This window comes from Alexandromys fortis, unplaced genomic scaffold (assembly GCF_014885135.2).
Source record: "Alexandromys fortis isolate MF-2015 unplaced genomic scaffold, M_Fortis_MF-2015_v1.1 scaffold_284, whole genome shotgun sequence".
Taxonomy (NCBI): domain Eukaryota; kingdom Metazoa; phylum Chordata; class Mammalia; order Rodentia; family Cricetidae; genus Alexandromys; species Alexandromys fortis.
This window is the reverse complement of record NW_026068160.1, coordinates 851,685-878,157: the sequence shown is the minus strand read 5'-3', so window position 1 is coordinate 878,157 and position 26,473 is coordinate 851,685. Positions and strand designations below refer to the sequence as shown.

At 53.3% G+C, this 26,473-nt stretch overlaps 1 protein-coding gene across 7 annotated transcripts in view; it reads right to left on the bottom strand.

Annotated features, from left to right (window-relative positions):
- Crtc1 (CREB regulated transcription coactivator 1) overlaps positions 1–26,473 on the bottom strand; it is a 55,974-nt gene that overhangs the window by 14,403 nt on the left and 15,098 nt on the right. For 4 of the 7 annotated variants that reach the window (XM_050127707.1, XM_050127705.1, XM_050127706.1 and 1 more), the window contains exons 2-8: positions 12,097–12,213; positions 9,457–9,594; positions 8,650–8,711; positions 5,343–5,437; positions 3,628–3,713; positions 1,766–1,806; positions 1,268–1,476 (exon numbers count right to left, since the gene is read on the bottom strand). In XM_050127707.1, coding sequence (XP_049983664.1) covers positions 1,268–1,476; positions 1,766–1,806; positions 3,628–3,713; positions 5,343–5,437; positions 8,650–8,711; positions 9,457–9,594; positions 12,097–12,213 — 748 coding nt within the window. The other 3 variants (XM_050127704.1, XM_050127709.1, XM_050127708.1) reach the window with 3 other exon arrangements.

Sequence of the window (26,473 nt, the reverse complement as noted above, 5' to 3'; positions counted from 1 at the left end):
GGCTCGGTGGTAAAGAGATGGTTGAGTGTACATGGGTGGTGTGGGTGGCCCAGTTCTGTCGTTAACATCTGCGGAGCTGACACAAGGTCCCAGGCTTCAGCCCTAGCATCAAGTAAGTATCCATAAGACCCTCCCTCACCTTCTATCTCAGTAAATAAACATGCCCAGGCACACAATACCGGCACTGTCTGACCTGTGTCTCCTGTGTGCTGACATCGGCAACAAGCAGAGGTCCCTGCTCTCAAATCCCTATCAATCCTGCCTTAGGGGTCACAGGGCTCCTTGGCAGCCCACAACCTCAGGTTTGGAGAGCAGCTCCAGAGAGGCCACCTGTGCACCCCCACCCTTCATGTGTCCTGCCGTCTGTCCTAATCCACATTACAGCCACAGTCACAGCTGGGGAGGACACGGGCCCACACCAAGGGAGGCTGAAGCAGAGTGGAAGGTGCCAGCTGGGCAGTGAGTCATCAGGAGAGCGATGGTCCCCAGGCAAAGGCCCTGTAGTGAGCAGGTGCAACTAGCTGTGAGGTCAGGGCTGGGAGATAGTCAGAAATAGGGGCATGGGGCTCAGCTTTCATGGGGTGGGGTGGGGACAAGGTGGCAGAGGAGCTGAGTAGGATCAGTCTCATGGCGGGGCGGACCCTCAATGAGTAGGTGGTAAAAATAAAGAGGGTGCAGCCACAGTAGAAGGAGACGCAGTGGTGGGTCCAACAGGGAGCCAGTGGGATGGGCACTGAGGAGCTGGAGTTTGGAACAGGCCAAGGGGAAGAGCTCTTGAAAGGTGAGGGCAGCTGGAACAATGCCCAGAGGTCAGAGCACTGGCTGTTCCTTTGGAGGATCCAGGGTCAGCTCCCAGGATGCACATGGTGGCTCACAACCACCTGTAACTCCAGACCCAAGGATTCAGCACCCTCTTCTGTCCTCAGAAAGTACTGTGCACACACGGTGCACAATCATACATGCGGGCAAAACACCCATTCACATAAAATATTTTTTTAATTAAAAAAACAAAACGGGTAAGCTTGGAAGGGCCAAGCCGAAGTGTCACTAGCAAATGAAGTCAAGGGCTCCCAGACTGTCCCTGAAGCTCAGCACTGCATAGCACTGCCCTGAAGTCACTGCTTGATTCCTAGAGGCAATGCTCACCTTCCCACCCCAGGGCCTTTGCAGTGCCCTATGGGGCTCTGGGTATGGGTGTGTCACCCCTAGACAGTCCCACGAACTCCTCACTCCATACTGCGGGATGCGGATAGCATGGGAGCCTTACCCTGACCAGTGCTGCTGAGGCCCAGATGTACAAGGCTGCCGGTGCTGCTAGAGCTGGTAAGAGCAGGGAACGGGGGCTCCTCGGGATCCAGCGGCGTCGGGAGTGGGGAGGGAAAATGGGTGTTGGTGAGGTCAGGGAGGGAGCCCCCTGTGTTGTGGGTAGCGGGGATCAGGGCTGCTGTGCTCTCCTGCTCTGCAGATGGGAAGATGCTGGGGAGGCAGACGGGGACAGGACGTGAGGTCTGGGACCATGACTAACTGGCCAGCCATGCCACCCCAGGACAACTGCAGTGGGACAGGAGGGGACTGAGGGGATCAGTGGATACACGGTGAGCCGTGAACATGACAGGACCCCAGGCTGGAAGGAAAGCTGTCCACAGGGACAGGGGACATGTTTGCAAGCGAGTGACAGGCCAGGACCTCCTGGGTACCCACTGGTGGCAGGTACAGACTTGGAGATGGAAAAGCCCTGGAACAGAGGGGTGGGGGCCACACTTACTTGATCCCAGGAACCTCGCAGGACTTGGGCCTGGAACCCGTCTGAAAGAGAGTAGAGCAGACGGCGTGTAGCAGGCACAGCTGCCTGTGTGCGGAGCCCAGTGCTGTGCCCTTCCCTGCTTCCCCTGCCCAGGACCAGCAACCATGCGACGATGCAGGGGGCCTCTGAGGAGCCCAGGGCAGAGTCAGGAGATGTAAAGATCTTCTCACATCCTCCCCAGATCCTGGAGCTGCTCTTGGGAATGGTCACAGCAGAGCTCTAGGCTGTGGCACTGGGGACTCCTGGATACCTGTGGACTCTGAGATCCTGGTCCTCTAGGGGCCAGTGCTGCAGGCTGGGTGCAGACCAGAGGGATGAAAGGCAGGCAGGCAGCAGCTGGGGGCTTCCCTGAGGCTGGCATATGACCAGCAGACTTGCTATATTATGAGACTCCAGCTGGATAAGTCTTAGAAAAGCTTTCTGGGCCAGTTATATGGTTCAGCCAGTAAAGGAGCTTGCCACATAGGCTGATGGTCTGAGTTCATTTCCCAGGACCCACATGGCAGAAGATACCCGACTCCTAAAGTTATTCTCTTCCCTCCACACACATGCCAGGGTACACACACACAAGCACATGCTCGTGCATACACACACATACATACTCACATACACAATACAGTTTAAAAAAATGTAATAATAAAAAAAGACATGTCCCATGGTCTCAGAGACCCTAATGGCTTTCTTAGCTATGTGATGATGCCCCCAGGTCTCTGAACATACATTCATTCTTCTCTATATTTTTATTTCCGCACACTGTCATGGAGCCCAGGCTGGTTGCAAACTCCTGCTCCTTCTGCCTCAGCCTCAGGTACTGAGATGAAGTGAGCCACACAAGATCAGCTGCGTGACAGCCCACATCCACCCTACTTCTGAACTGAGCCAAGAGTTTAGATGATCAGAAATTCTTTTCTTTTTATTTTGGTTTTAGTTTGAGACGTTTCTCTGTGTAGCCCTGGTGGTCCTGAAACTGTAGACAAGCTGGCCTTGAACTCACAGAGATCCTGCTTCTGCTTCCTGTTGGGATTAAAAGTGTGCAAGGCCATACCGTTCAGATTCTTTCTTTCTTCAGTGTTGGGAATGGAATCCATACATGCTAGGCAAACACGCTACCCCTGAATCACATTCCAGCTTCCCTTTTATTTTGAAAGAAAAAGATTTATTTTTTTAATGCGTATTTTGCCTGCAAGCATGAATGTGTACGAGGTGTGTGCCTGGTGCGCATGGAGTCAGAAGACAGCAATGGTTCCTTGGACCGCAACACAGATGGTTCTAAGTCCCCTTCTGGGTGCTGGGAACAAAACCTGGGTCCTCTGCAAGAACTGCTGAGTTGCACCTTTTCCTTTTTGACATTTAGTATTTATTTGTGCGTACATGTGCGTATGGGGTGGTCTGGGCACGCTTGTGCCATTATAGGCACGTGGAGGTCAGAGGACAACTTGAGGTAGTTGGTCCTCTCCTAACATATGGATCCTAGGGTTGGCGGCAAACACCCCCAAGGGCCCTCACAAGTCCTGCTTCTGCTTTGTATTCTGAAGCAAGGCCTTGTTCTATGGCTCCTGTCTGGGCCTGGTCACAGTACGCTGAGGTCTCGGCTGGGACGAGTGTCTGTCCTCTTCACCACTGTGACTAGTCATGGATGTTAGTTAATGTTGGAGCTGTTTCTAGGCAGTCTGAGAGGCCTGCTGTTAATGTCAATGCCTGGGTGCCAGTCAAGCTGCACAAGGGACCCACCTTGGGGAAGATGGAGCCACTTCAACAAGCTACCCAGTCACTTGTTTCTAGGCTGGGTTGGCGAAAAGGCCAGCCCACTCTGCGGTTCTTACCTTCTTTGAGTCCCACGACTGCTTAGAAAGTGTCTTGTCCGTCTCAGACTGGGTCTCCTCCATGCCTGGGACTGTGAGTAGTAAGACTGGATTGGGGAGAGAAGGGTCAGGAAGACTGAGTGCACGACCCTGGCAGCATATCCAGGGGTGACTGAAGCTGTCAAAGAGGGCGTGGTCACCAAGACAGCCCTGCACACCTTGACTGCAAGACCAGGGGACAAGCTGTGGCTCACTCTCCCTTGTCTCCGCATCAACGCTCAAGTCCCCAGTAGCTAAGCCAGACTTGGGTCCCCTACACTGGTGACGGGTTCTGACCCTGTTGCTGATGCCCAGAGGGGGCGGCGAGCCCGAGGATGAGCAGAGATGTCAGGGGGGACCTCAGGCTGGCCAGTGGGTGAGACTGGGGGGCTGGTGGGGGTCTGAGAGTGAGGTGGATGGATATTGCTTGCTTTGCCTGAAGCCTGCCTTAGTCATGGTGAAGGTGTAATTCTGTTCTGTTTTGCAGTGCTGGGGGTAGACCTAGGGCCCCGCAACACTCAGCAAACGCTCCATGGCTACACTGTGCTGTTTTCTGCCTCTTGCTGGACTCACATTTTCCCTCGTGACTTGCAGGACCAGAAGAAGAAATGGCATTTGGGAAAGAACATCATGGAAAGCAGACGTATGCGTGTGTGTGGGATAGTCAGGGGTAATTTCCAGCCCATACTGCCTTGGTCCCTCTCGGAGCGCAAGACATGGGTCTTCCCACATCAAGGGAAGTTGGATGCTGTGCATAGAGGCCCACTGAGGCTCCTGAGAAGGCACGAGACCTTCATGGCAGGTCTCTTACAGAAGGAGGCCCTGTGTAAGGAGGACACACAGGTCTCAGTACAGCCTGGACTGTTCTGCCCAACCTCGGCGCTCCCTGCACTGCAGTCTTCAGCTTGTAGCCTTGGGTGACCTGCCAGTACACCCCCCAGCCAGTACAACCCCCAGGATGAGTACTTTATCCAACAGAGGCTCCCTGGGAGCTGCCACACACAGGCCTCCTCTGGTACCTGGGCCTCAGCGTCTACGGTTTGCTACACCTAGCCCCACAGAACCCATACCCTATCTCTTCAAGACAGCTGGTCTTCAACACAGAGTTGTATGGGGGCCCAGGACTTGGGGAACAGCCTACAGAGTTGTGTGTATGGCAGCAGGAAGGAAGCTCACCCCAACCTGGGGAGTCGATGGCCTTCTCTTACATGGAGCTACGTAGCTGGGTCCAAGGGAAGGATGAAAGGGCAGTTTTTTTTTTTTTTTTTTTTTTTTTTTTTTTTTTTTTTTTTTTTTTTTTTTTTTTTTTTTTTTTTTTTTTTGAGACAGGGTTTCTGTGTAGTTTTGGAGCCTGTTCTGGAACTGTTTCTGTAGACCAGGCTGGCACTGAACTCACAGAGATCCTCCTGCCTCTGCCTCCCAAGTTTGGGATTAAAGGTGTGCGCTACGACCGCCTGGCTTCTCTGCATGTTCCTGCCAACTTCTTACAGTTTGGTCAGTCACAGGCCCATGGCCCAGCCCCAGCCCAGCTCAGAATACAGCCAGTGCTCATCACCCAGGTCTGGCTCTACCTGTAAAACACCTGTGCATTCTTCAACACCAACTCCAGTAGCCCTGCCTGGGCAAGATTTTCTTAAGACATTCATCCTACTCTGAATATTAGTCCACCAGTCTGGTGACCTCGTGGGATGACATACCTCTTTTCTGCTGTGCGTCCTGAGACCCGCCTGTGAAGGACTCTACCTGGGTGGGGGCCATTGTGCTCTGGTGCAGGGCGGAGTCAGAGTTGGTCCTGGGGACAAAGGGATGGTAACACAGGCTCAGTCTTTTTTTTTTTTTTTTTTATTTATTTATTAAATATTTCAGTCTCTTCCCCACCTCCGCCTCCCCTTTCCCTCCCCCTCCCCCAATCCGTTCCCAGGCTCAGTCTTGATCTATCCATGTTAGAAACAGCCTTGCTCCCTACAAGGGTCCAGGACCTGCCCCATGGGCAGTCTGTGTGGGTCATCCCACCAGCTGTGTGCCCCAGGACGCCCACCCTATCTCGCTGCGGTGTGCTAGTATCCCAGACATGTGCTGCTGCAGCTGACGCCATGTGGGTTACAGGACTGAACTCAGGGTCTTGTGTTTTGCCTTGATTTTCCAAAGAGGTTGCCACCTAGCTTTCCATGCCCAGTGCTAGGCCTGTAGGCCTAAGATGGATGCCCCAACGTTGCAGAGGAACCATGGGTGACTGTCCTTGCAGTCAGCTGTTTCTGTCATTTCTCACATTTTTGGAAGTCGCTTGCTCACACTTCCTGCTTACTCAGTTAATATTATTTCCTTCTTGGGTTTCTGAGGGGATTGAAGATTAGATAGCTATAGTTATAGCTTACCAGATGCAGAATACAAGTTAAAATAAAAGTAAATTAGGTACAAGACTTTGGACTTGTCAAGTTAGGATAGACATGGATTATTTTCTCTGAATTTATCAAATGCAAATGGACTGGACATTACTGATGTACTTATTGCCTGTATATATTGTATATTGTCATTGTACTTACCATATATAGTTTTTTGTACAATAGTTATAGCCTTCTCTTTTTTAAAATATTAGACAAAAAGGGGAGATGTAGTGATATTGCATTTGTATTTGTATAGTTTGCCTTAAGTTCAGAGAGTAAAACAGCCATAGGGATCAGCCTTACAGACCGGGCAGTGGTGACACACACTTTTAATCCCAGTAGTCAAGCTAGTTTGCCAGAAACCAGGTGGTACTGGTGCGTGCCTTTAATCCCAGTCCTAGAGAGGAACATAAAACAGGAGGAGACAGCTCTCAGTTTCATTCTGAGATTCCTGGAGGCAAGAGTCCATTTTGGACTGAGGTAAACAGTGGCTGGCTGTTTTGCTTTTCTGACCTTCAGGTGAACCCCAATATCTGTCTCCAGATTTTTATTAATTGTTCTGTAGCCCAGCTTTTTTATTTAAAGAATTGTGATATTTTTAAAGATTTATTTTTTGTGTATGGGTAGTCTGCCTGCCTGCCTGCCTTGTGTACCACGTGAGTGCCAGTGTCCATGGAGGACAGAAGAGGGCATCAGAGCCCCAGCAGTTGGAGTGACAGTCCATGCTCAATTACGAAGCCGTTTCTCCAGCGCAGTTTTACACGAAGCTGAGAATGGGATCCAGATTATGTACACGCTAAGTGAGCATCAAGCACTCAACAGCCCATCCCAGCTTGGTTTGCTTTAACTGAAAGTGTTAGTCAGGGATGGTAAGTATGGTCCCAGCCACAGCGAAGATCCCAGGAATGTGAGGTCTGCCTGAGGAGCACAGTGAGAAACCACGTTTGAAAAAAAATTGGGCCAGCAAGAGAGCGCAGAAAGTAAGAGTGCTAGGCCATCAAGCCTGATGGTCGGGACCTAGGTGTTAGCACCTGTGCCACACTAGCTCTCCCCATCAAAGCCAGGCGTGGTGGCCCACGCCTTTGACCCCAGCACTGGGAGGCAGACAGGCGGATCTCTGAGTTCAAGGCCAGCCTGGTCTACAGAGTGAGTTCCAGGAAGCCAGCACTACCGAGTGAGACCCTCACTCAGAAACACTCACTCTCAAAACAAAACAGAAGTCGACCTGGGCCATAATTAAGTGGCTGAGCTCCCCGGCACCCATGAGGCCCTGGCTTTACTCCCCGCACCACATAAACTGGTGTGGTGACACAGGCCTGTCCCCTCAGTGGCCAGGGCTGGACGACAGGTGTTAAGGTCAGCCTGAGTCCATGAAACTCTGCCTCAGAGAGAACAGAGTAGCAGCAGAATATGATAGCAAGTATCACTATCCTCTGCGGTCCCTGGGAACCCACATGGCACGGAGCCTGTGTAGTGCAGCCCTGACCAGCACCCGACACAACAGTGCAGTGCTGTACAGAATCTCACACCTCCAGCTGACAGGACACTGGATATGATGCTGCACTGTGTACAGCTATTACATTGCTTTTTCCCCCAAGATTTATTCTGTTTGTGCATGCAGTTCCTCTGCAGGCCAGCAGAGGGTGTCAGAGCCTCTGGAGCTGGAGTTACAGGTGCTGGTCAGCATGTGGTTCTGGGATTCAAACCTGAGTCCTTGGGAAGAACAGCCAATATGCTGAGCTGCTGAGCTGCCTCTGCAGCCCTGCATGGCCTGGAGTTCACAGAGATCTGCCTGCCTCTGTCCCCACATGCTGCGACGACTGGTGGGGACCTCCACATCCAGTTAACACCGACAAGCAGCATTCCCTACAGCTTCCTTTTCATGGTGCTGGGATAGAAGCAGGGGCCTCGTGTGTGGCAGGTGGTGCTTGCTACAGACCCGCATCTCAGTTGCCAAAGGCCATTTAGAAATGTGTCTGAAAGGCAGCTTCCATGCAGCAAATGCCAGGCTGGTGGTGCACACCTCTACTCCCGCCACTCGGGAGGCCGGGGGCCGCTGCAGCCAGTCTGGGCTAGGGAGTGAGAGGCTGTCTCATTAGGAGAACAAAATAAAAAAGAAACAGGCAAGATACACCACCGCCTATTCAATTCTAGAAATAAGTAAGAAATAAAAACCAGGTGGTGGCTGTGCACACCTTTAACCTCTGAACTTGGGGAGGCAGAGAGAGGCAGATCTCTGCAAGTTCGAGGCCAGCCTGGTCTACAGAGTGAGTTCCAGGACAGGCAGGGCTACATGGGGAGATACTGTCTCAAAACAAACAAACAAACAAAAAGAAATATGGAAAAAGAGAGAGGGAAGAAGAGGAGGAGGAGGGAGGAAGGGCAGGAGGAAGAAGAGGAGCAGAAGAAGCAGGAGGAAGAGGGAGGAGCAGGGAGAGAAATGAGGCTCTGAAGGCTCATGAAGTCACCCTCTCTGTATTTCGAAGTTGACTTCTGGAATCCTTTGGGAGCATCTGGCTCACTTGGTCACTTTCCAGTGACCATGCCCTGCATCTCCTTACACAACTGTAACAATCGTCTACACTGTCTTCTCCCGGAGGCAGGTGGCCCTGGCACTGACCTCCTCCAGCTGGTGTCTGCAGGAGGCGAGAGGTACACGGTGCCATAGGGGCAGCTGTCAGCGTGTATGAGTTAAGGGAACCTCGCAGTGGGCTCTGACCCTCCCTTGGTCACACACTGGTCATGGCCACAGCATAGGAAGCCTGGCACACTCGCTGGGTCTGCAGATAGCTGGCCAGGAGGGCAAGGGGTGTTTCCTGCCTGGCTGGAAGCAGCTGCTGGTGCAGGGGCTCCCTGGGGGGCCTGGCTCATTTACCCACAACTCAGCACCACCCTCCAAACTATTCTAAGAGGAGGCCCAGGCCTCACACTGGGGCCCAGATGCCTCATGGAGGCCAAATTCAACTGACCTCTTTGATTGAGGCAGCTCCTAGCACCAAAGGCTCAGAAGCAAAAAGCAGAGAGCAAGCAAACAGCTCCATCTTGCAGAGTTGGGGGCGGGGGCAGGAGAAACCTGAAGCCACTCTGTGCCGGAGGATCTCGCAGTGGCAGCCAAGTGAGGAGGAGGACCCTGGCAGGTGTCCACCCTCCAAACAACAGAGGCAGGACTGTGTGTGGAGTCATCGCTATGTCCATCTGGGCCTGGCTCTGTCTGCAGCCCTTGAAGGCTGCGCTCCTGATCAGTCCTCTGTGGTTTGGAGTCACCTCCTTAACTCTGCTCTTTGTCCCACTTACCCCACCTCTGACTCCAGCACACTGGCTATCTGCAGGCTGACCCCAGATTTCCCTGTTTTGGTGTGCACAGGCAACAGTGTGTGCCTGTTCCCGCTCCCTCCCAATCCCACACACATCCTCTGCAAAAGGATATCTGTCGCCCATGCTTGTCAACTGAGAGGGGCCGGCGGTGCGGGGAGCCAAGTCTGCCGCGCTCACGATATACTCTGTCCACAAGCCCATGGTGTCGTGTAGTCCGACTCGTGTCCAGGCCTGAGGACTGAAATGGTGTCTGGAGAAAAGAAATGGGGTCAGAAAGGAGAGAGGAGACCCAAACCCAGACTACTGGCTGAGGCCTGAGGTTCCCCCAGCTTTACCCTCAGGGACCCCTGATCTGGGGACACATTCAAACTCTACCCCATAGGCTTCTCTGGCAGACCAAGTTCCAGCTGCACCATGGGGCTAGGGTGCAAAAGCTGGCAGGGGTGTCCCAGGAAGGTCAGGAGGCTTGGAGTGCAGCCTGCATGTTCAGGCCAGACAGGGCACTCCAAGCTTTGCCTGGGTGCCAGGGATAGCTCTCCCCAGCTGGCCAGGTGCAGACAGGCCTCCACCCTCTCTTCCAGGCCTGGCCGGCCTCCTGTCCCCACCTACGTCATCTCTGAAGGGGCCAGCCAAGAGAGGCCCCCAGGGCTTCAAGCCCAGAGCTGCTGTGGGGCCCACCTGGCCCGGCACTTGCTCCCAAGAGGATCAAGGCAGAGCCCAGAACTGCTCTGGATTGAGTGGGAGCCCTCTCTCCTAGCCCCTCTCCCACTCCACCCCAGCATCTCAGCCAGGCGCCACTGAGAGCCAAGTACAGGCGCCTTCCGGAGCTGTGGCCTGGCTGGCTGGCTAGGGCTGCTTACTCACACCTGGGCTGGCACAAGGCTCCAGGCAAACCTTAGTGTCCCCAAGGCTGCCAGAAGCCTGTCACCATGTTAGGGTGAACTCAGCTGCCTGTGCCAGCCCAGGACATGTCTTATCCCCATGACTGCCCTGGCTACCTAGCCCTTCTGTCCCCAGGCATAAAGCAAAAGCCATTCTGATATTCAAATGGGCTTCCTGCTGGCAGTGGCTGGAATGGACTGGCCACTTCTGTGTGTCTGCCTTCAGGGCTGGCTGAGTAGCCACTGCCAAATCTCTTTGTGACCCAGAGAGACCTGGCTGGTTTGGGATGTTCTATAGCTTTCCCCAAGGAGGGGTAGTGAGGCTCAAAGATGGCCATGAGCCTCCCCACCAGTCCTGGGAAGGAAGGGGTCAGTCATCTCTCCGAGACATCTGTAAGCCTCAAGAAAAAATCGAGGCAGCTGCTGCCCATCTCTCTAGGCCAGGAATGCCTCCTTATATCAGACCCCTCTCAGCTCTTTGCCCCCATTAGCAACCAAAACCCATCCTGCAACAGAGGCCACTAGCCCTCTAGACCCTGCCCAGCCTTCCAATCCCTGCCCTCTTCTCCAGGCCCCTCCTAGCCTTTCAGTTCTATCTGGGATCCAGCACTTGGGCATGTGCATGCTTCCAGGCTTAGATCATGAATCTTGGGACACGTTTGGACTCTGCTGCAACACATCCCAGGTCAGGATATGTGCACATGGCATCTGCCCAAGAAGGACCCCAAGAGTCCCGGGGAACGTTGAGCAGATTCACCCTGGGTAGGGGTGGAGGGTACCTCCCCAGGAGCCACAGGGACAGCTGTGGGTGTGCACATAAGGGTGAAGGGTGTGCACATATGGGTGAAGGGTGTGCATATCATATGGGTGAAGGCCTCACAGGTCGGGGCTGGGCAGGAACAGCCTCAGTCTGGGGCTCAGTTAGCACAGACACTGAGCTGTGGTCAGGGTTACCCCTAAAACCCACTGCACTGAAAATGTGAAGAACCAACACCCTGAACTGTCCAGTGGGTAAGTGTGGGCCCAGTAGGGTCCCTTGTGCCCTCAGACTGAGAAGTACACTGTGGTGACCATGCAGGGTTAAGTGAAGGTGCTGGGGAGGGGGAGCTGAAGATAAAATGGAGGTTACCCACCCCAGAAAGCCAGTGACTTCAGTATGCCAAGCTCTGGAACTCCACAGAGTGAGGTTCCCCAGGACCAAGCTAGCAGTCTTAAGCACACCCAGGCACAGACTGACTATCCCAGCAGCCACATGGTAGGGGAGGAGTCATGATTCTGGAGCCTGCCAGCTCTTGGGGACATGGCTGTTCCTAGACCCTTGGTAGCACTGTTTGATGGCTGGAGGGCCCTGTCTGAACCCCCTCCACTCACTTCTCCTGCAGACTGGGGTCTGGGGAGGAGACACTGGCCCTTATCTACATTATCCTGACAGCAGCCTGCAGCCTGAGGGAGCCTGCAGGGTGTGCGGCTCTGCCAAGAACTGTCTGCAGACAAGTGGGGTCAGGCGGCAGGGGCTTCCTTCTGAGAACTGCAGATCAGTGAGGCGGCTGGAGCCAAGCCTCCAAGGCCCTGAGGTCTTCCAAGGCCTCAAAGCCGGCAGGCAGGTGCAGCAGCTGCTGAGTGCTATGACTAGTCGGGGAGGGGGTAGGCTGACTCCAGGAGTCCGTGGAGCTCAGGGAACCTGGACCGGCCGCCCTGCCACCTCCAGACTCGAGATGTAAGAGAATGGGTGAAAACAGCTCAGCCTGGGGCCACCCAGCTGTCCCTGCAGGCTGTGGCTCGAGTGGAGCCCAGAATGCAACAAAGTTGAGACAAGAAGACTTGCAATATTACCTAGGAAAGGGGAAATCTTAAGAGGAAAGGGGGCTCACCTGGAAGGAGAAATCCATGCTGCCACTTCCAATCTGGTTCACGTTGGGCAGGGACCCGCCATAGTACTGGCCGCGGCTGGGGCCCAGCTGCAGGTACTGGGACTTCTGCAGTTGAAGCTGGAGAAGCAAAGCCACCAGCTGTCACCATGCAGGAGGGAACATGTTCTAAGAGAGCCCCACAGAGTACCCAGACACCCAGAGGGTTCAGGTGGTGGGGTTGAGGGACCCTGTGACAGAGATTCTGAAAGAGGCAGAACCTATTCTAGATGGTGCTCCCCGAGTGGGACAATGCACCCCAAAGAAGCTTCTGACCATGAACTTGTGGAGCTAGCTGCCTGGCTCACTTTACTGAGAGACCTGGGAAAGCCTGGCCAGAAACCACAGACATGCTGGCCATTGGGAAGCCTATTTCAATGGTGGAAAACTGTTTACTAATATAACATGTGGGGGCTATCTGTCTGACCCTCTAGCCCTAGTCTGAGCACTGGGGATCCTACCTAAGCCCTCCAGCTCCTTGGGACCCTGAGGAAGCAGGTACAGTCACATATCTGAGTAGCATGCCTGCTAGTCTCCAGCCCTGCTTAGGAGTGCGGACTGTAGGGAAAGGGGCATGGCCCATTTCCGGTGTCTGGACGTAGTGGCCAGGGAGAGTGCTGTCTGCTCTGGCTGGGCTGTGGTTGCTAGGGTCCTGCACTGTGTACACAACAGGGCTGCCTCTCAGTTTCTCTCACAAACAACTGGCGGCCCAACTTCCCGCCCCTCTCCCACGCCAGCCCTTGCTTCCTGGGGAGGCCTTGGACACTGGAGAAGGAAGCAAGACTCCAACTGGCTGTATGCCAGGTCAAGCACCTCACCCAGGTAAACAGCTGTTTCCTGTGTGCCTCAGTGGAGGACAGAGAAAGATGAACGGGCCTGGATCTTGGGTGCCTCTGCTGGGTCTGTACTGGGAGGTTTCTGTGTTCTCAGTGGATGCCAGCTGGTCCCACCCACAGCTCCCCACTGAGTTCCTCCCTGCAGCTATGAAATATGGAAAGGGGCAGGCAAGATGGCTCAACAAGAAAAAGTGTTTGCTGCTAAGCTTAAGGACCGGAGTTCAATCCTTGAACCCCAGGGAGACCTGACTCCTACAGGTTGTCAGTTTGTTCTCTGATCTCCACCCACACAAGTGAGTGTAATTAAAAATGAAACAAAGCTGAACAGTGGTGGCTCACGCCTTTAATCCCAGCACTCAGGAGGCAGAGGGGGTGGATCTCTGTGAGTTCGAGGCCAGCCTGGTCTACAGAGTGAGTTCCAGGACAGGCTCCAAAGCTACCGAGAAACCCTGTCTCAAGAAACAAAGAAACAAACAAAAAAAATTGAAACAAGTGAGAATAGGAGTGCTTCTCTGGACGAAGCCAGTGTAGCTCTTAGCGCCCATCTTGTCCAGGGCTGGGTCACACTCCTTAGGTCCCCACCTGTCTGAGCCTCAATTTCTCACCTCCTAGTGTGAGTGCCACAGATGGGTCTGTGCTCCACCAGTCCTGTGGTGACAGAAATGGCACGGAACAGCACATGTGTCCACATGTGGTTCTCCACGGATGGACAGACCAGGCGCCAGGGCACTGCACATCAGGCCACTGTACTTACAGCTATGTCTGAGAACACAGGAGGCCTGGTATTTGGGGATGAACCTCAGAACTGGGTCTGACCAGAACGATCCTCAGGGGTTCTAGTCCACTCTGCAGAAGCTTTGCTCTCCTGCAAGATGTCTGAGCCCACCCACCTAGCTCAGCAAGGCCTTGCAGCAGCTGCTCTATCTTGGCTGCTGTGGTGTGAACCCCATCTCCCCTGGGGCCGTCAGGCCCACCTTTAGTGACAAACAGAATTTGCACAAGACACCTGGAGGCCTTCAGGACATCCTCCCTGACAAGGTACCATTGCGGTAGGGTATGGGGTGCACATCTGTCGTTCCAGCACTGAAGAGGCTGAGGCAGGAAGGGCAGGAGGTCAAGACCAGTATCTTAAGTGTTTTTATTGTTGCAAGGAAAAAGCATGACCAAAAGCAAGTTGGGGAAGAATGGGATTATTGGCTTATGATTCATCAGAAGAATTTAGGACAAGAGCTCACACAGGGCAGCAACTCCAGGCAGGAGCTGATGCAGAGGTCATAGAGGATGCTGTTTACTGGTTTGTTCCCCAAGTCTTGCTCAGCCTGCTTTCTTAGAGAACCCAGGACCACCACGTGCCCAGGGATAGTCCCACCCACAATGGACTGGGCCCTCCCCATGAATCACTAATTAAGAAAATACCCACAGGCTTGCCTACAGCTTAGTCAGTCTCTCTCTCTCTCTCTCTCTCTCTCTCTCTCTCTCTCTCTCTCTCTCTCTCTCTCTCTCTCTCTCTCTCTGTTTTTCGAGACTGGATTTCTCTGTAGCTTTGGAGCCTGTCCTGGAACTCACTCTGTAGACCAGAACTCACAGAGTTCCTGAGTGCTGCAGCTTAGTCTTAAGAAAGCATTTTATCAAATGAGGCTTCTGACTCTCAGAAGACTCCAGCTTGTGTTAGAACCGTCAGTCTCAACATGAGACCTAACACAGTTATCTCAAGTAGAAAACTTTGAGATGACCCAATAAAGCAGCAGATTTTTCTGTTAGTTTAACGTCCACGGGGAAAAGCTGTAACATGAATGTGAACGGTGGGTGAAGGCCGGAGTCTCTCCCTGACGATGGGAAGCCCCCACAGCTCCCTCTCACGGCAACAGCGACGGAGCGACCTCACCAGCCTGGCAGTAACGTTCTGAGCCACCTAAGAACTGGAGAATGACCACATGGGCCTGTCATGCAACAAAGAATCAAAACCCAGGTGTCGTGAGAGCCTGGCGATGGTGTGGTGGCTTTGATTGCTCATCCACTGCTACCGTGACAGTCATTATTAAGTCCCAGTCTGCAAAGGATGAACTGTGTGAGCTGGAGCGCCTGACAGCTAACCACACAGGCTCTGAACTCCCAGAATGCACTTCTGGTGAAAGGTATTTTTGCAAGATTTTCATGTTGAAGACAAGAACTCAAACATAGTCAGAAGTGGAGCCTAGGGGGCTGGAGAGATGGCTCAGTGGTCAAGAGCATTGCCTACTCTTCTAAAGGTCCTGAGTTCAATTCCCAGCAACCACATGGTGGCTCACAACCATCTGTAATGAGGTCTGGTTCAGACATACAGAGAGAATATTGTATACANTAAAGGTCCTGAGTTCAATTCCCAGCAACCACATGGTGGCTCACAACCATCTGTAATGAGGTCTGGTTCAGACATACAGAGAGAATATTGTATACATAATAAATAAATATTAAAAAAAAAAGAAGAAGTGGAGCCTGGATTTAGTTTCCATCAGTCACTGGCTGTGGAGACCTGTTTAAAAAAACAAAAGAGGGCTGGAGCAGCAATGCCAGCAGGATGGCTTGGCAGGTTTGGGCAGCTCAGTACCAAGTCTGACCAAGTCTAATGACCTGAGTTTGATCCCCACAATCCACATGGTGAAGGAAAGAGCTAACTCCCATAAGTTGCCCTCTGACCTCCACATGTGTGTCATGGCTCATTCTCACACACATGTGGAGATATGATAGAAAGACAGAGAGAGAGAGAGAGAGAGAGAGAGAGAGAGAGAGAGAGAGAGACAGACAGACAGACAGACTGACTGACTGACTGACTGACTGACTGACTGTAGACATAGCTTTTGGTTTTTTGAGAGAGCGTTTCTCTGTGTCCTGGAACTGGCTCTGTATACAAGGCTGGCCTCGAACTCACAAATCGGCCCGCTTCTGCCGATTTAAAGGTGTGCACTACCACCACCCTAACTAGTTATTAAGGTGTATCATCACGGACCTGGGCTTTAAAGACTGACCTTCAACAAGAGCCCAGATGCCCAGGCAGTATGGCTGTGCTGGCACACACTGGTGTGGGCAGGATGAACATGCTCACGTGGTGTCATAGGGATGGAACAACTGAAAGGCCTGCCCCATGTCTCCTGGGCCACCTACCCTGCACCCTTGGCCGAAATAAACTATAACTGTAAGTCAGAGAGCTTCCAGAGAGTTCTGAGTCTTTCTAATACATTGTTGGACAGAGGGTGACCCTGGGGTGATGAGATCCTGACCTGTACCCCGTAAGCCCCTCCTACAGCCAAACCACACTCTGTGCTGCCACACTGCTTCCTGAGGACACAGAATGGTCTACAGAGCCATGCCAACCTGGTACCTGCTGACGAGCATGTGACAGGAAGAATAAATGAGCGCGAGGCACGAGTCCGCCACTCTGTTGGGCTGCTCACACAGGACAGCCCATCAGTCCCTCTGAAGCCAAACTGCACATAAAGCAGTGGTTTTCAACCTGTGGGTGACAACCCTTTGGGGGGTCAAATGACCCTTTCAGAAGGGGCATATACCAGACATCCTGCATATCAGATATTTACCTTAAGATTCATAGCAGCAGAAAAATTACAGTTATGAAGTAACAGTGAGATATTTATGGTTGGGGGTCACCACAACGTGAGGAACTGTATTAAAGGGTCATGGCACTAGCACGGTTGAGAACCGCTTGTCCCTGATCCCCAGGCCAAGCTGGCCACTTTGACATAAGCAGGAACATGTGGACACTGGCCCCTGAGGGACCGTCTAGGAGATACAGTAACCCCTCCACCCTGACAGCTCAGGGCTAAGGCCTGTTGGACGCCTTCCCTTCCCATCCCCAGCTGCCAGCAGGGGTCACACTGCAGCATTTATGCTCAGGTCTGTGGGCCAAGCCCAGGGCCAGGTCTACAAACAGTCCTCTCTAAAATTCTGAGAGCCCACCTGGACAGAGGGCGGGCAGGCACCCACATGTTTGCTTTAGTCTGTCACCTTCTACTTGGCCCACTGCTGCAGGATTGGGATTGTCTCAGCCTTCTGAGTGCTGCCATCACAGGTGTGTGCACCACAGAGAAGAACAGAAGGCAGCGGGAGGCCCAAGTGCACTCTCAACTGAGCGCCATCCGAACCTGCAGAAAGGACCCTGGCACCAGCCTGGTCACAGCTCTGCTTGTGACTTCTTGGCTCCCAGCCACCTTGGACTTGGATCAGTGAGTCGCTGAGACCTAGTGGCTGCTGTATGCAGAACCAGGCTGTGAGCAGAGCTGTAGTGGGGTCTCACTTCCTGCCTGCTAGCTGCAGTCCTGGACCCTTCTGCAATGCCAGCCCTTGTCCATGCTGACCATGAGAGTCAAAGTGGCAGGTGCCCCTGACATACTTCTCACTGCTGTTCTGTGATTAAGGGGGCAGGCTGGCCCACAGTTGGCAGACAGAGGAACAGCCTGTCTCACACTGTGGCCATGCTGGGCATGACTGCATAGACAAGGCATCTGGAGGGGTGGCAGCTAGAGGGCACCTGTGGGTGCTCCCGGTGCCTCTCCACTCAGGGCAAATCCCAGGTGAACATGGTATGACCAGGTTAGAATTCTAGAGCTGTCCGACTGCCACAAGCTGGAAGTTCCTTCCTGCTTTGTCCATCCGCTACACTCCAGGTAGCCCAGGATTTGGGCGCACAGCTCCAGTTCTAGATCCCCCATGCTGTGGCCTTCTTTCTGTATCTCCACCTCAGGCCATGGATGCCTCTCTTCCACACAGCACAGCCCTTGGTATCTGTGGGTCCCACACTCAAAAGCCCCAGACAAAAAGATCACTGCATCTTTCCAAAATGCCCACAGAGTCCCGTGATTCCCTAAACGCCACTGTGACAATTCCCACAGTTCAGTGGAATCAGGTGTTCCAACTCCTGTAGAGAAATTTCCAGAAGGCTTGGCAGAGTCTGCAATGCTACCTCATGTCAGAGAGTGACCTGAGGACTCCTGGAATTTTGTGTCCACAAAGCCCCGGCACCCAAACCCCACAGATACCAAGGGGTGATGAAGTGGCCCTAGATTTGACTCTCACCTTAACTGAGAGTAAGTTCGCCTTGAGACATTTTTCTTTTCTTCCTCCCCCTCCCTCCCTCCTTCCCTCCCTCCCTCCCTCCCTCCCTCCCTCCCTCCCTCCCTCCCTCTCTTTCTTTTTGAGACAGGATTTCTCTGTGTAGCTTTGGAGCGTGTCCCAGAACTCACTCTGTAGACCAGGCTGGTCTTGAACTCAGAGAGCCACCTGTCTCTGCTCCCGAGTGCTTGGATCAAAGGTGTGCAGCAGCCACCATGTGGCTCACCTTGAGACTGTTTAAAAAATAGTGTACTTTTTGCCGGGTGGTCGTGGTGCACGCTTTTAATCCCAGCACTCAAGGCCAGCCTGGTCTACATAGCAAGTTCTGGGACAGCCAAGGCTACACATAGAAGCCCTGTCAACAAAACCAAATCCACGTACTTCATGTTAATTACATGCACTGTGCACATGTTCACAGATACCAGAAGGGGACACTGGAGACCCTGGAGCCTGAGGAACCTGGGTTCTCTGCAAGAACGGTACTCACACTCCTAACTTCTGAGCCATTTCACTGGCCCCAGGAGGGTGGCTCAGTGGAGGTCCCTCTGCTGGCCTCTCCTGTGGGGTGGGCTGACAGGGCATCATAGAAACTCACCCCTGGCCGTGTGTGACGCCACTATGAGTCTCTCCTGGGAATGGGAAAAGATCTGGCATTTTCCCTGGAAGACCTGTGCAACTCCCAAACCCACTAGCCCCTCCCAGCCTCACTGTTCAGATGGATTGGCCTTGGGCAGGCTAAGATGGCCTATAGTTGCCATGGCAACCAGCTGGCCTTGTAAAGAGATTAATTGGAACAGGCTGACACCGGGGCTCTGTCCTGTGCAGGGACTGTGGTGAGGAGGAGCAGAAAGCAGAGGAGAGGGATGTATGCTCGGTGTGTGCCTTAGTTTCCCCCTTGTTTGTCTGACCTTCTGCTCTCCCAACCCCACAGCCCCTCTACCAGATAAACCAGTTGCAGCTGCCTCAGGGCCTTTGCATGGATACAGCAGGGGAATCAGACACTGCCTAGAATTCCACGGGGTTCTCCCTTCTTCAGTTCACACTCTGAACTTCCTCACCCTGGGTCTGTCTCCTGACATACTGTCACCTCCGTGGTGACAGGAGAGGAGCCTGGAAGAGGAGTTCAGAAATGTCACAAGCAGCTAGGAAAATGCTCACAGCACTGACCAGAGAGAGCAGCTCTAGGGCCTCCCCCCGGGGCAGGAGGGACACAGCTTCTCCTGTGCCTGGACAAGGCAGCTGCCCTCCACTCATAGCTGACATGGGGAAGAGGCCTTCCCAAGGCTGACAGCAAGCACACAAAGGCCCAGGTGTTCACACTGGAGCTCTAAAGCTTTGGAGCAGTCACAGAAGGCAGCCAAGGGCAGGGGACCCTGGAATGGGGCCACCTTCCCAGTGCTCTCTGAGGGAGAACTGGCATCCCTGGATTCTGAAAGTGTCCCAAGAGCCAGCAAGCTCAGGGAAGGCCTCAAGCTACTGAAGTTCAGGAGGGGCTGGTACCAAGGCTCTGGGGTAGGGGCCTCGGACAGCGCCAGCCACCACAAAGGGGACAGAAGCCACCATGAAGGGGACAGAAGCCACAGTGTCACTCTCACTCAGCACTGACAGAGACTGGGGCTCCTCCCTCCCACACAGGACACCTTGACGCCTCCCCTGCCCATGCTGCCCCAGCCCTGTCAACCACCCACATCCCCACATCCCCAGAAGGAGCCATCTGCTCTCCGCAGCTAAGTCCTCAGATTCTAAAGAGCAGACGGTTGCGCCATCACAGCCTCACCCCAATCCTGGTGGAGCAGAACCAGCCCCCGGGCAATGTGCTCAGGCTGAGGACTGGCTAGCTGCAAACAGCTCACTACCAGTGGGAAGGGAGAGGGGCAGGGCCCCAAGGAGGATGAGGACAAGAGCTATAAGCTCTCACAAAATCCACTCCCCAAGTTCCTCTCCAAGTCCTGTCAGAAGGCTTGTGCTCCCCAAGTTCCAGCAACAAGAATGTGGGACAGCTGCCCCCTCCGCAGCTGCCCTCCGTGAGCTGGGTGAGTGCTCTACCCCTGAGCTGCACTCCAGCCTCCCACAAGTTCTGCTCCCCTGAGGGTCTAAAGGAAAGTATTCTGGACCCCAAATACCAGTACGTATTCTTATTTGTCCCACGTATGCACAGTTTAGTGACCCAGACCACTAGAGGTTTAACTGTGGCTATGATGGAAGACTGGGGGTGTGCGAAGGGCTCTGGGATGGCTGATCCTGGGTGGGGGGGCACTGTGTCCCTTCCCACCCTGGCAGCCCCGACTCTGCTCACCATCTTTCTAGATGTTCTGGACATTTACCCCCAGCTATGCAAAATGTGGCCTTTCATGTCTGGCTTCTGTCATGTCCTGTCTGTCTGAGATGCATCCGGCCCACTGCATGCCCCAGGATGGGCACACCACATTACTGTTTATTTATTCCTCGGATGATTGACACTTGGCATATTTTTCCATCTTTCAGTGGTTGGCAATAATTGGTGAACACAAATGTGCAACGGAGCCCTGGCCTGCAAGTTGCAGTGTCCACCTGGGAGGGGGCCGTGGTGTTGCTAGCAGTTCTCGGCGCACTGGCTGTGGCGTCTTCCCCGACAGCTGCAAGTGTCACACTCCCACAGGGCTCCAAGCTTCCATCCTCACCTCCTCCCCAACACTTGTTCCTTTTTGGGTCTCTTTGTTTTTGCAATGCTGGGGGTGGAACCCAAGACTAGAAGCACACTATGCAAGTGGTGCTCTGCCCTGACAGAATCTCAAACTCAGAGCAATCCTCCTGCTGCAGAGTCTCGAACACAGGGGTTATATGTGTTGCATAAAGTTGACTATGGTCAACTTTAATTTTATGATTTCATTTTAAAAAAATTAAAGATTACGTGTGTGTGGGTTTGTGCACACATACACAGGAGCCCTTGGCGGAGGTTCCATTATGTGTGTGTGGGTTTGTGCACACATACACAGGAGTCCTTGGGCGGAGGTTCCATTACGTGTGTGTGGGTTTGTGCACATATACACAGGAGCCCTCGGGCGGAGGTTCCAGATCCCCTGAGCTGCCTAAAATGGGTGCTGGGATTCTCCAGTCCGCCAAAGGGTCTCATGTAGCCCTGGCTGGCTCTGAGTCCCTACTGCAGTTTCTGATGTTAGAGTGACAGGCAGGAGCCACTACCCAGCTGATGTGTGTGCTTTTGATTTCAAAGGAATCAAAGGTTCCAACTCTTGCATTTGGACTCATCTCAAAAAATTTACTTTTTTTTTTTGAGACAGGGTCTCACTGTATAGTTCAGGTTGTCCTGAAACTCCCTCTGTAGACCAGTTGTCCGTGAACTCAGAGCTCCGCCTGTCTCTGCCTTCCAAGCATTGGGATTAAAGGTGTGCACCACCATGCCTGGCACATTGGGTTCATGTCTGTCCCCTACTGTGATGTTGCCAGGGTCCTGTTGGGTCACTAGGCTGACTAGGCACACTGAGGGCACTGTGCCCACAGGAGGGGATGAATGGAGGAGGACATAGGCATGTAGATTCCAGGCTGAGTCACCTCAGCCCCGGGTGGGCCTCCAGCCTCCCCATCTCTGCAGCCCACTGTAAACAGACTCGAGTACACAAGCACGGTGAGGCCTGGGAATGCCTTTAATCAGCCTTCACAGCAGCTGCCAAATTTCCAGACCCGGGAATGAGCGGGTCTGTGGCGGGCGGCGCCAGCTGTTTCTCTAGACAGCAGTGGAGGTTAGACATAGGCACTTGGGCCCAGAATTGGGACGGGTCCCTTGGGGTCTGTACACCACAGCTGGTTCTGTGGGGCCCTCCTCCCTCTATGGGGTACTCAGCCCTCTCTTTTGGCCTGGAGCCTACTTCTGAGTGAGGCCTCACAAAGGGAAGAAACACTGCTGAGTCCCCAGTTTGCAAGTGGGGAAACTGAGGTTAGAAGGTGGCTCTGTTACAAATCAGACTGTCTCATGGGCCAAGGGGGTTTCTCTTGCCACCATTTTGGTCTGGGGCTCTCCATGAAAAGTCTACTAACAATTGTACTGGAGCTAGGCATGGTGGCACACACCTTTAATCCTAACACTCTGGGTGCAGAGGCAGGCGGATCTGAGTTCCAGGTCAGCTTGGTCTCCACAGTGAGATCCAGGATAGCCAGGACTATAAAGAGACCCTTGTCTCAAAAGACCAACCCCCCCCAGAATGAAACCAGAAAACTCGCTGTATTAGAGGCTGGACGTCGGGCTCAGTAGCGGGGAGCTCAGTGGGCAGAGCATTTGCCCAGCATGCACGAGCCCTGAGCTTCACTCCTGGTACAATACAAATCAGGTGTGGTGGCACAAGCTTGTAACTCAGGAGATGGAGGCAGAAAGATCAGGAGCGTGAGGTAATCTTGGGCTGTTAAACACTGTCACAATGAAAAACTGGGAAGCCTGGAATATCCACATACCTCAGTTTTTAGGGATGCAGCACCTCAGCCTGCCAAGATCAGGCAGAGCCTTGGGGTACCAGGTTCTTCTGTGGAAACCCACAGCAGTGTGGGTGGGCAGGGGTCTCTTGGTCTGGGCTCTGATGTGACCTGAGGTGTACGGCTGACCAGCTGCCACCTCCTTCCCAGGTGACTTGGCTGGGACATGCCAGGCTGGTAACTATGAAAGCTTTCTGGGTTGAGTCACATACTAACCTACCTTAGGAATCAGCAGGAGGCCTGCGGCAATAAGATGATCACACAGGGTTTAAGTCTAGGACTCCAGGGCAAATGGCCTGTACTATATAAAACTATGCCTTACCAAGAAAGTCCCACCCACCCAACCTCCAAAGGCAGCTAGCTGCATTAAAAATCTGGAGTCTCTGCAGTCGGTTAAAGATCTGAAAAATGAGGCCTGGACTTAAGGAGAGGGATGTGGCCAGAAGCCAAGGGATGGCAGGATGACCGGAGCCAAAGGAAGCCACACGCAAGGGTAGAAAGAGAACTGAGCCCTACTCTGCCCTCCCAAGCCCACACACTCATGATGTTGAACCTCATCTCACAACGATGTGGGGCTCTGCAAAGGCTCAGAGTGAGTCTGGACCACAGGCGGTAGAGAACTCTCCAAGTGGGTCTTTGGGAATGACAGGAGATCATGGGACTGACACACTAAGCACAGAGCTAACTGAGCAGAGGCCGACTGAGTGAGGAGGTACATAGTCACAGGAAGGCAGATTAAGGGGACCCCTGCAGGATGCACAAGGAAGATGGTGGGCAGAGAGGAGCAAGAACAGAGGAGAAGGAGGGACATGGTACCAGGGCCTCGCCAGACTAGCTCCCATGGTGGTCAGCAGAGAGGTACCAGGATAGTGGTGCTACAGCTCAGACCATGACAGTTAGGAGGGGTGGCAAGGGCCTGGAGGCCAAACACAGCAAATTTTCTAGTCTGTGTGATGTGGGAGGTCCTTCTGTCTGTATGTTGCTTTTATTGGATAATGAATAAAGAACTGCTTTGAGCCTATGGCAGGGAAGAACAGGACTAGGCCAGGAAAGCTAGGCTGTATGTTGGGAGAAAGAAGGGTAGAATCAGAGAGACACCATGGAGCCACCACCAGAGTCAGACATGCCGAAACTTTGGCGGTAAGCCACTGCCACGTGGCGATACACAGATTAATGGAGATGGGTTAAATTAATATGTAAGAATTAGCCAATAAGAAGCTAGAGCTAATGGGCCAAGCAGTGATTTAATTAATACAGTTTCTGTGTGATTATTTTGGGGCTAAGCGGCTGGGAACTAACTCACGCCCTCCATTCAGCATCTGTGAACCTAAGGAACTGAGGCTCCCTGACTACAGGTTTGCTGTGCTGCTGAAGATAACCCTGATATCTTCATGCCTCGGTGTCCTTAGTGCTAGGATGACAGGCATGTATCTCCACACCCAGCTTTGGCTTCTCTCTCTCTCTCTCTCTCTCTCTCTCTCTCTCTCTCTCTCTCTCTCTCTCTCTCTCTCTCTCTCTGTGTGTGTGTGTGTGTGTGTGTAGGTCAGAGGTCAAACCTGAGTTTAATTCATCTTATTTTGGGGAAAAGCATTTCTCACAGGCCTGGAACTGGGACTGGAGGTGAAGCTGGCCAGCTGGTGACTCCAGAGACTCATGGCTCTGCTTCCCTACTCGAGGGTTGCAGGCATGCACCACCACACCCAGGCTTTCTTTGGGGGGTGTTTCCAACTTTATTTATTTGATGTATGAACATGGACTGAGAGTGCCTCAGTGTGCTTGTGGTTGTCTCCTTCCCTTCCCCACACAGGCCTCAGGGACCAAACTCAGGTTGCCAGGCTTGGTGGCAAGCACTTCACCGGCCTGCACCAGCTCTTCTGCTTGGCTCTAAGCATCAAACTCAGGTCCCCATGTTTGTGTGGTGAGCACTTCACTGACTGAGCCATTCCCCCAGCATGCAACCCGTTCTTGAGACAGGGTCTTGGGGGGGGGGGGCTGAGGCAGGGTTTATTGGTGTAACAGCCCTAGCTGTCCTGGAACTAGCTGTTGTAGACCAGGCTGGCCTTGAATTCAAGGAGATCTGCCTGCCTCTGCCTCCCACAAAGGCCTGGGACACCACCACCTGTGGTCTGGACTGACCTGGAACCTCCTTAAATCTACATCTCATGTGCTGGTATCAGGCATTTGTCATGGAATCTGGCAGGGTGGCTGCTTTGGGAAGCAACTTGGTTCTAGGACATGAGATGTCTACCCTGGATACTCTAAGCCCTCAGGGATGCTGTGGCTGCTAACTGAGCTGGGAAAGAACCAGTTTTCAGATAAGATTAAAACAGTTCTGTCTCAGAGAACATTAAGCTCAAGGCTCTACGGTACCCATGCCAATACCCCAAAAGAGAAATGGAGAACTGCAGTCAGGCAGGAGAAGTTGGAGTTCAAGGTCAATTTGGGCTACAGGAGATCTTGCTTCAAAAACTACAAAGGACACAATCTCCCAGAGAAGACACTGTCCCTGGACAAGAACTGCGGAAGGTCTGCACCTCCACACCAGTGTCACAGCCAGCTGTCCCCAAGTGGCAACAGCCAAGATTCACACCACAGCCACACTGTCTGCCACTCAAAGGACCCCTGGTGGTAGCTACAACCCTCGGTCTGCTTCCTTACTGTCCCCTGGCTCAGCATATGGGATGTTCCTGCAGCTCCTCAGGAAGCTAAACTGGGAACTGGCCCACTGTAGGCTCACCTGGGCCTGCATCATCCCTGGGCACAGCAGGAACTCAGAACTAGAGGACATGGCTGAGAGGAAGCTGGGGTGTCTGTCTATGGAGGGTGATGGCCAGAGGGTCTAGCTATGGCCAGGCTGAGCAGAAGGAAGCAGTTGGGCATCATCTGGGGATAGGACAACAGACAGGAAAAACATGGCCATGTCATCACAGCTGAGCCTCCTCCCTGATGGGCTGCTGAGCAGACCAGGACAGAGCTGCTGATGACCCAAACAAGCTTTTCTGTGGACATGTGTGGCCTCATGCTGGCACAATGTGGACCTAGGCCAACCTTGGGCACTGTCCCCCAGGTTAGTTCTGAGCATGAGGCAGTGTCACAGGGCCACACACACATCTTTCTCCATCCCTTCCCATATTTTCATACACTGTTTTTACATATATTTATTTGTTTAATGGGGGTGGGATAGCTGCATGTGCCAGAACAAATGTGGAGTCAGAGGAAAACATGGGGGCGTCAGTTCTCTCCATATGGGTCCTGGGGGCAGGAGCCTTCACTGCCTGGGCCATCTTGCTAACTCCCTACCCTATTTTTTTAAGACAGGCCTCCCACTGGCCTGAGACTCCCTGACTAGACTAAGTGGACTGGCCAGCAAGCTTCAGGGATCCTGTTGTCCCCACTTGCCCGGTGCTAGGACCGCACATCTGTGCCACGGACTAGAGCCAGGCCCTCACGCCTGCACAGCAAGCACTCTGCCCGCAGAGCCGCCTCCCAGCTGCCCCCACAGGGTCTCGCTATGCAGCTCAGACACCTCAGCCTCCTGAGTGCTGCTGGCAAGGCAGGCATGCGCCACATGCCCAGCCTTTACTCTTGTTCCCAGACCTCTCTGACAATCTGGGGCACATAACGTGAGGTTCCAGTCCCCAAACAAATGGTCTCTCAGTAGGAAATGCCTCACGGATGCCTTTTTCACCTTCCAGAGCTCCAGCCAAGGCATGGAGCTGCCCAAAGGACCCAGAACAGGTTGTCCTACACCCTCCAAGGTTCAGTGCCCCAGAGTTCTGGCACCCAGGGCCCTGTGTGTGTGCATGAAGGAGCTGGATGGGGTGATCACCTCCAACTACAGGGGCCAGGAATGAAGCCAGGGCTACTGGGGCCTTGGCAACATGTTCATTATGTTCAAGAGAGGAGAGGTGGTACATCTGTCACCCCAGTACTTGGGAGGA